The sequence below is a fragment of the Peromyscus leucopus genome, chromosome 22 (assembly GCF_004664715.2).
Source record: "Peromyscus leucopus breed LL Stock chromosome 22, UCI_PerLeu_2.1, whole genome shotgun sequence".
In the NCBI taxonomy this organism is placed as follows: Eukaryota; Metazoa; Chordata; class Mammalia; order Rodentia; family Cricetidae; genus Peromyscus; species Peromyscus leucopus.
This window is the reverse complement of record NC_051081.1, coordinates 1,743,266-1,755,213: the sequence shown is the minus strand read 5'-3', so window position 1 is coordinate 1,755,213 and position 11,948 is coordinate 1,743,266. Positions and strand designations below refer to the sequence as shown.

Sequence of the window (11,948 nt, the reverse complement as noted above, 5' to 3'; positions counted from 1 at the left end):
CGTAATACCGACTCTTAGTTCGTTCAGCACAGTCAGGATCCTCAGCGACCACGGGCTGACGGTGCAGGCACACTATGCACCGCAGACACCACACCTGCACCAGTGGCTGCTGACTCGGGGACTAAAACAGAGATGGTGCTGGGGCAGGAGGATTACACGATCAAGGCCAGCTTGGGCTACAGAGACGGACCTCAATGCTCTCTCCGTTTTGATATCAAACCTGTGTGTGTGTGTGTGTGTGTGTGTGTGTGTGTGTGTGTGTGTGTGTAACACGAATCTTTTTGTTTGTTTTCGAGGCAGGGTTTCTCTGTGTAGTTTTGGCACCTGTCCTGGATCTCCCTCTGTAGCCCAGGCTGGCCTCGAACTCAGAGATCCTCCTGCCTCTGCCTCCCAAGTACAAAGGCGTGCGCCACAGCTGCCCAGCGTTCCTTTTTTTTTTTTTTTTTTTTAACACAAATCTTAAAAGATCTTATAATAAAAACCAGAGCCAGATATCAGGGGAAAGCAGAAAGACCAGAGCAGCAGAGCAGCATCCACCAGTCCTTACCTCTGCGACATCCTCAGCCTCAAGAGAGCGAGTTCCTGTTTCCTCACGCCTTGTGTACCTTTCTGTGTCCTGCCATATTTCCTCCTGGGTTAGAGGCGTGCGCCACCACTGCCTGTGTCTAATGTAGTGGCTGGTTCTGTCCTCTGATCCTCAGGTAAGCTTTATTGGGGTACATTAACATATCACCACATGCTGTGGGATGTTCTGTTGTCCTGTGGGAGCCTGTTCTCGGGTTCCTCGTGGCTTTACCCAGCAGGTCCACATAGAGGATGATTAGGACCAGGGGCCTGAGTGCCGGGGTCTGAGATGGTCTGCACTTGGCTGTGCTGTGGGATGGTCTGTATGGCAAATGTGTTGCTCTGATTGGTCAATAAATAAAACCTGATTGGCCACTGGCTAGGCAGGAAGTATAGGTGGGACTAACAGAGAGGAGAAAAGAAAGAACAGGAAGGCAGGAGGAGACACTGCCAGCCGCCACCAGGACAAGCGGCATGTGAAGACACCGGTAAGCCACGAGTCACATGGCAAGGTATAGATTTATAGGAATGGATTAATTTAAGCTATAAGAACAGTTAGCAAGAAGCCTGCCACAGCCATACAGTTTGTAAGCAAAATAAGTCTCTGTGTTTACTTGGTTGGGTCTGAGCGGCTGTGGGACTGGCGGGTGACAAAGATTTGTCCTGTGGGCAAGGCAGGAAAACTCTAGCTACAACCACATGTCCGTGTGTGTGGTGTGTGTCTGTGTGTGTGGTCACGGCACACTTCTGACATAAAGGCTCTGGATACGAGCCTATCATTCTGACAAGTTCTCTATCTCTCGGTACTTTCTTTTCCACCACATTGTTAGTAAACTTAATTGAATTCTGCGTGGGGTGAGTCGCCCCGCATGGCCGCTGAGGCCGCTGGTCCCCTGGAACAGTGGTTACAGGGTCTGGGAAGAGCCCGGGGCTGTAGAGGACTCACTGACCCCAATTCCTGGTCCCCACCACACCCCAGCCCACCCCACCCCAGCCCACCCTGCCTCCCTGCGGGCGTGACAGGAGAAACCACACCGCCACGGCTTCTGACACGGTGACCCACGGTGACACGGAGCGGCCCGCAGCCGGTGCTGACCTGTGGCCCCGCGCAGCTGACCCTGCAGACCTCACAGTAGTGCATGGAGGGCGGCCTGGGGCCCGCCTGGGGCTTCGGCAGCCTGTCCAGGAACGGCAGCGCATCGCTGGTAAAGCTGGGGTCCCAGGGCCCGAGGCCTGGGCCACCCCAGGAGTCCGAGCCCAGGGGAGCCGTCGGGGACGCCTGCTGCTTCTGCGGGCCCTGCTGGGGCTTCGGTGGGCGGTCGGAGCGCTGGGAGCTTGGGCCTAGGAGGGCGGGCGAGATGGACACTGAGCCAGGCACCCGGAGCAGGGGCATGGGGGGATGGGGGGGCCTCACAGGGGACAGAGTGGGCCAAGGTGGGGACGGCGGCCCAGGCTGACACTCGTGACCATGTGGCTCTAGGACAAGTCAGGCCGGCGAGTCAGTCTTCCTAAGCGGGCCCCGCTGGTCTGCAATGGCCTCTGACCAGCCTGAGACCTCCGTGCCCACGGGGAGATGCGGGGCCCCTCCCGGCCGCGAGCTTTTGGCAGGACGGCTCAGTGGATAAGGGCGCTTGTGGCCAAGACTGATGACCTGGGTTCAATCTCTGGGACCCACAGGACAGAAGCGTACCACCCCCCGGAAGTTGACCTCCACCCTGCACGCGTGCCCAGATGCACAGTCAAAAATAAATGTTATAAAAACAAACACAAAAAGACCTAAGACTGCTGGGCAGCAGTGGCGCACGCCTTTAATCCCAGCACTTAGAAGGCAGAGGCAGGTCGATCTCTGTGAGTTTGAGGCCAGCCTGGGCTACAGAGTGAGATCCAGGACAGCCTGGGGTACACAGATAAATTCTGTCTCAAAAAATCAAAAAGCAAACAAACAGAAAACCAAACCACAATAAATGAATGAAAAATAAGAAAACAGGATGGAGTCTACCCGAAAGGAGACCCGCTTGCTCTTGCCGACTCAGATGTGGCCACCCCAGACCCTCAGGGGACCCGACACCCACCTGGCCGGCAGAGCGAGGCTGGGTCTGGCTGCTGCAGTGTGTCCGCGCGGCTCCTGGTCCCCTTAGACTCTCGGCAGCTGTGACTGTCCTCCTGGAGGGTCCCACGGGATAGGGACAGAGAAGAGGAAGCAGCTCAGGGAGGTGGGGGGCACTGGGGACAGTGGGGGGACAGTGGGAGGACACTAAGGACAGTGGGGACACTGGGGGGGACAGTGGGGACATAGGGCAGTGCACAGGCCAGCCCTGTGGTCTGGACTCTGCTCATGCAATGGGTTTTGATGAGACATGCTCTCATAGCCCAGGTTGGCCTCGAACTCCCCACACAGCCAAGGGTGACCTTGTGTTCCTGACTCTGCAGGCGCTGCCCTTGGGCCCAGCTCTGCGGTGCTGGGGACGGAACCAACAACTCTGTGTGCTGGGCAGGCGAGTGTGCTACCCACTGAGCTACACTCCCAGCCATTAAAAACCCACTTCATTTATTATTAATTTATTGTGTGTTTTGTGAGCTTGAGTAAGCATGGGGTGTCACAGCACACACGGAGGGCAGAGGACATCTGTGCACGTCAGTTCTCTCCGTCCACCATGTGGGTCCCAGGGATCAAATGCCGGTCATCAAATCCAGCAGCAAGTGCCTTTTCCTCCGGCCACTTTCCCTTTTATTTACCTTTTTCGAGACAGGGTTTCTCTGTAGCCCAGGCTGGCCTTGAACTCAGAGATCCTCCTGCCTCTGCCTCCTGAGTGCTGGGGTTACAGGTGTGGCCACTGCACCTGGACCCTGGTTTGGCTTTTTTTGAGGCTGTATCACCCCACCCAGGATGACCCAGCTCCCCACACAGATGGTGGCCTGTGCCTCCACGGAGGACCTGAGACACTGACACAGGATTGAAGTCAGGAGCGCATGAGCAGGGAAAGGAATGCCGCGCCACCGAAGCGGGCCCTCCTGGGACACGTGGTACACCCAGGCACCACAGGTCCGGCCATTCACCATAGCCGAGGCTGCGGCCCTGTGACCTAGCAGCTCTGCATCCCTTCAGAGCACTCGAACGCCACCAACGCCGCCGAGACCGCCCAGAAAGCCAGAGCTGCACTGGGTGGGACTGGTTCCCCGAGTCCCACCTCAGCCCTCCTGCTTACGCCCCTATTAAAACCTCTCCAGTGAAACCCTCAACTCTGATCCACAGCCACTGACCCCAAATCCTTCTCAGGGTGAAGCCAGGGTCCAGGTTTGGCCTGAGTCAGGGCGCCCCCAAGTGTTGGCAACGTGAATCAGGGATGGTAGCGGGTGGCAGGAGCTGTGGGGGGGGGGGACAGCTGGCACCAAGTCCTAGCGCCCCCATGACCGCGGCCCCTGGAGGAGATGCCCTCAGCACGCAGGCTCCTTCCAGGCCACCACCCCAGGCCGCGGCCCTGTACATGTCAGTGTCCCTTGGGAGGTGTCAGCGTGGTGGCTCCTGTCACCCCACCCCCACCCCCCGCGCGCCCGTCCTGACCCTAGACACACAACTCTGGTATGGCTGATGTCAGGGACACCACGCATGTCCCCGTGCGGTGCACATTTCCTCGTGGCGTGCGGGGCTGGAGAGCTTCCACAGAGGACCCGGGTTCAGTGCCCAGCACCCTCGTGGCAGCTCACAACCCTCTGTGACTCCAGCTCCAGGAGGTCTCACACGCTCCTCTGGCCCCCGTGGGCACTGAACACATGTGTGCGCAGACACGCATGCAGGCAACACACGCATGGGCGCTGCACGAGGTGGCGCTGTGATACCTGGTGGGTGGATGCAGCGGTGGCCACGGGCACAGGGCCCTGGCTGTTGGATGTGGAGTCCTGGCTGGCGCGGGGCTGGGAGCAGCCATACCCCACGGGGACTCCTCCTCCGGGTGCAGGCGGATGGGTGGCAGGGGCCAGGGCCCGGCTGGCGGTGCTCTGGATTCCAGGGGTGGACTGCATGGCGTGGCCGGCCCCAGCAGCTGGGAGGGGGAAAGCCGAGGATGGCTGGGTGCTGGAGCCACCAGAACACAAAAGGCAGAGTGAGTTAACTGGGTCTCCACAACCTGCGACCCACAGAGCAGTACTTGGCCAGGCCAGCCCCTCACTCCATGTGGCCGTAGACCACACCATCATCCCTGGAGCTCACACTAACCAGATGGCCTGGACAGTGTCTGCCCCCCAGCGCCAGCGGCATGGGTGTGTGCCATCATGCCTGACACTGTAGATGGGTGCTGAGGATTCGAACTCGGGTCCTCACACTTGTACAGCGGGCGCTTTCGCCAACGGGGCTCTCAACTCCCCTGTTCATCTCCATATTCACAGTTAGAACCCAAAAAACCTAGGTAGGTGAAAGTTCTTACGGCCAGGCATGGCGGTGCAGGCCTGGCTATCCCAGATATTCTGGAGGCTGAGGCTGGAAGACTGTGAGTTCTAGGCTAGCCTGGGCTACGGTGAGTTGTGTTTCTAATTTTGTTTTATGAATATGGGTATTTTGCCTGCATTACCGCTTGTGTGGCTGGTGCCTGCAGAGGCCAGCAGAGGGCGCCAGGCTCAGTCACTGAAGACAGATTGTGAATCACCCTGTGGGTGCGGGAATCAACCCTCCTGGCCTATGCAAGGGCAGCAGATGCTGGGAACAGGGCCACCTCTCAGCCCCTGATCTTCCGCAGGGTCCCTAGTACCTCGATCGATGTCTACCCAGCTGTCCAACCAGGAGGACCAGGAAGCCCTCCGGGGAGCCGGGGATGTGATTTCACTGTTAGTTTGCTCCGCAGAGGAGGCTCACCGGAACTATCACCGGATTCCTGCTTTCACCTTCCACGTGCTGGGAGGACTCTGCCAGGGACGGACCCGAGAGCCACCTGCATGCCAATGTGTGCTCGACCCACGAGGGGCAGCTCAGAGAATCCCTGGCCACCAGGGACATTGAGGTCAGAGAAGGCGGGTGGGAGCAAGAGATGACGCCGGCCCGTGACACCAACATTCCATGGTGTGGGCTGTGAGTTCTGAATCAGTGAAAACTGGGGTCCCAGCTGAGGGCTCCCGAGGGCTTGTTCATGGGGCCCCCTGAGAAGTTGAAGGCTGCCACCACGGTGAGCACATCTAAGACTCAAAAACTGGGCCTGGCTTAGAAGCTGCCTGAAGGGTGGCAGGTGACAACTAGCAGGCTGGGCCTACTGAAGGGGTGTGGTCCTGGGGACAGGCAGAGGCCTTTGGAGTGGCTCCTGGGGACAGTTTCATGTCAACTTGACACAAGCTAAAGTCATCGGAGGGGACAGAGCCTCAACTGGGACGATGCCTCCATAAGAGCTGTAGGCAAGCCTGGAGGATATTTTCTTAATTAGTGATTGATAGAGGAGAGTCCCACCCACTGTGGGCGGGGCCACCCCCGGGCTGTGGTCCTGGGTTCCGTGAGCAAGCAGGCTGAGACATGGGGAACAAGCAGTCAGCAGCTCCCTCCAGGGCCTGCATCAGCTCCTGCCTCCGGGGTCCTGGCTGCTTTCAATGAGGGGCGGTGATGTGAAGCCCTAAGCTGAAGCAAAGGCTTCCTTTCCCGACTGCTTTTGTTCCCATGTTTCCTTACTTAGTAACCTTGACTGAGATAGAAATTGGTACCAGGCTGGTGGGGCGTTGCCGAGGCAGACCTGGCCATGTTCTGGGGGGGCTGGGGAAACCACGGAGTGCTCACCACCAGAGAACTAGGAGGACACTCTCACAGACACCAGAGAGCGGTGCAGAGAGCCTGGCTTGGGAGGTTCAGAGGGAAGCGAAGACCCCTGGGGGTCGGCTGGAGCTGAAGAATCAGCAGTGATTAACAAGACGTCAGTCCCAGCGAGCGGGAATCTTCTGGGGAGTGTTTCCAGAGTGAGCGAGCACACAGGGGCTGTGTTCCAGAGGCGGCCCAGGCTGCACCTCACACTGGCAGCTGGACTTGGTAATGTGTGTCACCCAGGTGGTCCTGGTTGTGAAGGCCTGAAGGGGTCGTGGAGAGCAGCTGAGCCTCGACACTGTGAGGGGCCGGGAAAGGCCTTGGGTGAAGGTGCAGCGAAGGCCCCGGACTGAGGGGTCACACAAAGAAACTGAGGTTTACCAGCAAGGACAGCGCAGTGGTGGAGTCGGAGCCTGGAAGACAAGCCGTGTGGGCTGCAGAGGGCGGAGCTGGAGAAGTGACCTGGGCCCCTGGAGGAGCCCAGGAGATGGGGAGTCCCAGACACTGAACCGTGAGTTAGTCACACTATTGCAGTTTGCTTTTAACTTGTTCCAACTGTGACTGGGACCTGGTTCTTTCCTCTTGGAAGAAGAGTTTAATTTCATTTGATTTTACAGGAGCCCACAATTGAGAGGCTGAATTTTTAAAGAGATTTTGGAGTTTTACAGAGACTTCAGTTACTGTTGTTGTTGTTTTTCAAGACGGGGTCTCTCTATGTAGACCTGGCTGTCCTGGAACTCGCTCTGTAGCCCAGGCTGGCCTCAAACTCACAGAGATCCTCCTGCCTCTGCCTCCCAAGTGCTGGGATTAAAGGCGTGCGCCACCACTGCTTGGCTCAGAGTTCAGACTTTTAAAGAGACTGGATTTTATTTTACATTTTAAAACGGTTTGTTTTTCTTTGTGTGTGCGGGTTCTTTGCCTGAAGGAAGTCTGCAGCACCTGTGCTCTGGGGCCTGTAGAGGTGACAGGAGGCGTCAGATCTACTGAACTGAGTCACTGTTACTCGGGGTGCTGGGAACCGAACTCAGGCCCGCTGCTGTGCTGCGGTCACTGGGTCATCTCTCCAGTCCCAAAGAGACTGAATTTTAAACCATTTGATTGGAAAAGAAGTTTGTAGTATGTTTTATACTGTGATATGAGACCTTGGGGCGAACAAACAGAAGAATTTATTGCTAAGTAGTGTCACATCAGTGTGTCAGTTTGACAAGAGATCAATTGTGCCAGATCTGTCAACCTGACACAAGCTGGAGTCATCAGAGATGAAGGAGCCTCAGCTGAGGAAACGCCTCCATGAGATCCACGGTAAGGCATTCTCTCAGTCAGTGATCAATGGGGGAGGGCCCAGGCGGGGCCACCCCTGGGCTGTGGTCCTGGGTTCCGTAAGAAAGCAGGCTGAGACATGGGGAACAAGCAGTCAGCAGCTCCCTCCATGGCCTCTGCATCAGCTCCTGCCTCCGGGGTCCTGCCCTGCTTGAGTTCCTGTCCTGACTCCTTCAGTGACGAACAGTGATGTGGAAGTGTGAGCCGGATAAACCCCTGCCTCCCCGACTTGCTGCTGGCTGTGGGTTTCTGTCCTAACCACTCATTTCCCTATGTGTGCACGCTGTGTGTGACAGAGGACAATTTGCAGGTGTCAGTTAATCTTTCAGCCTGAGTCCCAGGGACTGGAGTCAGGTCGCCAGGCTTGGCAGCAAGCGCTTGTCCACGCCGAGGCCCACCAGCTCTCAGCTGCGTGTGCCATCACCGTACCCGACAGAACACCCGCTGCTGGGGGATGTGTCCCCAGCTGTCAGCCCCCAACTCCTGGCACATGTCCAAGTTCTTTTCCCTCACTGACCTGGCAGTGACAGACTCGTGTGTCCACCAGCCTGGCCTCAGGCTGGCCTTGAACTCCAGACTGCCCACCTCAGCCTCCCTCCCTAGGAGCTGGGACTGGAACCTGGGCCATCTGGCCCGGACTTTACTGACTTCCAAAGACCAGAGCCTCACTTCACCCTACCTGTCTAGGTCCCCCTCCACCAGACACCAGGACCCCCCTCCACCAGGACCCCTGCTGCGGGCCGCAGGAATATATCATAAGAACTCAGCTGGTTATGGCAAAGTCACTACCTGGAGGGATCATGGAATTCCTCCAGAGGAAGCCAAATCCCAAGGAGTTTTTGGTGTTACTTGGCTTGTTATATATCAGCTGTATTCTGTTATGAAAATCATGTGTGCCTTCATAGTTTTCCCAATTGACTTTTCCCTAAGAAGGACTAACAGTGTAGACTGAGCACTCTCTGGACATACACATTCCAGGTAATTTGGAGAACAGCCTCAGGGAAAGGCTTTCTCTGGAATCAGATATCTCCCTTGGCCACTTTCAAGGACTACAGGATACACCACCCAGGTGGACGCCCAACTGCCAAGGACTAACAATGATAACAACCCACCTGAAAGTCTCCTGACTTAAATTCCACAAGGAGACACCACCCAGGGGGGCGCCCAACTTCCAAGGACTAACAAGTGATAGCAGCCCACGTACAAGTCTCCTGACTTACAGTAAATTCACAAGAGGACGCCGCCTAGGCCAGGTGGACACTAAGTAATAGTTTTACACAATTTAGCTTAGGCCCTTCTTTCTTACAGCCTTACTAACTTTATAGACCTCTAACTACTTACCTAACCACTTCTAGGAATATTTAGATAAACTTCTGTGCTAACAGCTATGCTCAGCCAGAACTCCCAGTTCAAGCCTCCCTGTATCACCAGAGGCATCTAGCTGTACACAGGTTGCCTAGAGACTGAGCACACTTTCCCCCACCCTGCAGAAAAACGGCAGACAGCTTGGACAGATAGGAGCCACAGGAAAAAAGACAGTTTTATTTTCTCCCATTGACCTAGCAACTTATAGATTTTTAACATCCATTACCAAACACATTTAAGGTTATAGTTGTGCACGTAAGATCCCTCTTCTTAGATGTTACCCATATTTAGCCTTTAGTTAATTCATTAGTCACTTCCCCTTTGGGTCACAAATGGTAATTAACAACTAGTGCCCTTCTTTGTAATTCTTATCAACCCTCCATTTGATCCTGATAGTGGACAATCACTGCCTGAGGAAGTTCAGGCTGAGTGTCCTGGGTGGAGGGGAGGATTGTGATTTTGGGGAGATATATAACTGTAAAGCAGAGGACAGGAGGGAGAAGAGAGAAGAGAATGGAAGAACGAGATGGGTAAGAACTTGAGAGGAACAAGCTGAGATGGGGAAGAACTAGATTAAGGAGCTAAAAGAGAGGACTAGAGGAACGAGATGGAAGATGAGGAAGAGCCAGATGGGGAAGAACAAGATGAGGAAGAGCCAGATGAGAGAGAAGGAGACAGGAGAGGAGCTGATAGGGGAAAGAACTAGATAGATGAGAACCTAGAAGGGACAGAACTAGATGAAGGAATTAAGATAGAACCTAGAGGGGACCGTAGATAAATATAGAGAGAAATCAGGCAAGAAAGGAGCTAGACATGAGAACAGAACTGAAGCTGTGTTTAAAGGATGTTATGCCAGAGGAATTAAAGCGAATGGATCAAAGAACTCTGAGTGCCTAGACTGATTTACCTAACCCTAAAGATTCTCAGCTGGTTGATAGAGCCTTCCGCGGACCCTGGGAGGGGACTGTCGAGGGGCTGGACCCCCATAGTCCTCGTTACACCCCCCTCCACCAGACACCAGGACCCCCCTCCACCAGGACACCAGACCCCCCTCCACACACCAGGACCCCCCTCCACCAGACACCAGGACCCCCCTCCACCAGACACCAGGACCCCCCTCCACCAGACACCAGGCCCCCCTCCACCAGACACCAGGACCCCCCTCCACCAGACACCAGGACCCCCTCCACCAGGACTCACCCCTCCACCAGAGACCAGGACCCCCCTCCACCAGACACCAGGACCCCCTCCACCAGACACCAGGACCCCCCTCCACCAGACACCAGGACCCCCCTCCACCAGACACCAGGACCCCCCTCCACCAGGACCCCCCTCCACCAGACACCAGGACCCCCTCCACCAGACACCAGGACCCCCCTCCACCAGACACCAGGACCCCCCTCCACCAGACACCAGGACCCCCTCCACCAGACACCAGGACCCCCCTCCACCAGGACTCCCCCCTCCACCACACACCAGGACCCCCCTCCACCAGACACCAGGACTCCCCCTCCACCAGACACCAGGACCCCCTCCACCAGAGACCAGGACTCCCCCTCCACCAGACACCAGGACCCCCCTCCACCAGACACCAGGACCCCCCTCCACCAGAGACCGGAACCCCCACCCCGTCCCCGCGATCTCAAGTCCTCTCTGAGGTCAGCGCCTCCCCCAGCTCCGTCCTGCAGGCCCCACGCTCCCCGACCCAGGTCGGTGCCTCCCCGGCCGGCCGCGTCCCCACGGTCCCCGCCCCCACCCAGCCATCATCCACGTTACCCCGCCCCGCCCTCCCGCGGACCCCAGGGGCCATCGCCCCGCCCCGGGCCCGCCCCGCTCCCCGTGACTCATGACCGCGTCCCACGGGGTTGGGGCGTCCCGCCGCCCGCGGGGCTCGTTACCTGGACGACGGGCCGGCGCCCTGCGCGAGGCCGGAAGAGCTGCTGGCCGCCATGTCCGCGTCCTCCCGGAGCCCGCGGGAGTGACGTCACGGCCGGGCCCGACGCCCCGCCCGCGCCCGCCCAAGCCCCGCCCAACCCGCCATCCCCAGCCCTGAGCGTCTCCGCCTGGCCCCGCCCCTCCGCCCGGCCCCGCCCCTCCCCACGGTCCCCGACCTCTGTGAAGGCCTCCGCCAGGCCCCGCCCCTCCGCCTGGCCCCGCCCCTCCGCAGGCCCCGCCCCTGCCCGGGCAGGCCCCGCCCCGTCCAGCCCGGCAGGAAGCCCCTGGGCCCGCATCGCCCGCCCGCGTCCCCTCTGTGCAGAAGGCCGAGCGGGCACGTGAGCGGCACGTGACCACCCCTGTCCTGAGCACGCGTGGCCTCCAGCCCCACATCTTCCCGGCACGCCCTGCGGCAGCCTGTCGGGGTCACGTGGGGTCTCCTCTCCCCTGCTTTCCGCCCCCCACCCCCGTGTCCCCACGGGTGGTTGTTCGGGGACTCGTTCTACAGCCGGGCACAGTGCTGCACCCGTACTGGAGGGAACACACAGAGCGGAGTACTACTCAGCCCAGAAGAAGGAAGGGAACCCAGAGACGTGCTCCAGGAGGGAGGGACGGCCCTTGAGGACAGCATGGCAGCGTCCTGAGACAGACAGACGGACGGGGAGGCAGCTTCAGGATGCGGAGGTGGGAGTGGGGACGGCGGCGGTGTGACCCACGGACGGCGGCGGTGTGACCCACGGACGGCGGCGGTGTGACCCACGGACGGCGGCGGTGTGACCCACGGACGGCGGCGGTGTGACCCACGGACGGCGGCGGTGTGACCCACGGACGGCGGCGGCGGTGTGACCCACGGACGGCGGCGGTGTGACCCACGGACGGCGGCGGCCGTCCTGAGAGTCGGAGATGCGGTGTGGACGGCACCAGCTTAGGTGCCGGGGGAACAACGTCTCCGGGAGAGCCCGGGCCCGGGGGTCACGTCAGTTCCGGGGAGAAG

At 58.5% G+C, this 11,948-nt stretch overlaps 1 protein-coding gene across 1 annotated transcript in view; it reads right to left on the bottom strand.

The window, feature by feature from the left end:
• The window catches only part of Zfr2 (zinc finger RNA binding protein 2), a 17,130-nt gene extending 6,138 nt beyond the window's left edge, over positions 1-10,992 (bottom strand). The window contains exons 1-4 of the mRNA XM_037198259.1: positions 10,918-10,992; positions 4,402-4,636; positions 2,637-2,727; positions 1,564-1,905 (exon numbers count right to left, since the gene is read on the bottom strand). Of these exons, the coding sequence (XP_037054154.1) occupies positions 1,564-1,905; positions 2,637-2,727; positions 4,402-4,636; positions 10,918-10,970 (721 nt within the window). The 5' untranslated portion in view covers positions 10,971-10,992. The remainder of the gene's footprint in view (positions 1-1,563; positions 1,906-2,636; positions 2,728-4,401; positions 4,637-10,917) is intronic.
• Between the last annotated feature and the right edge of the window lie 956 nt (positions 10,993-11,948).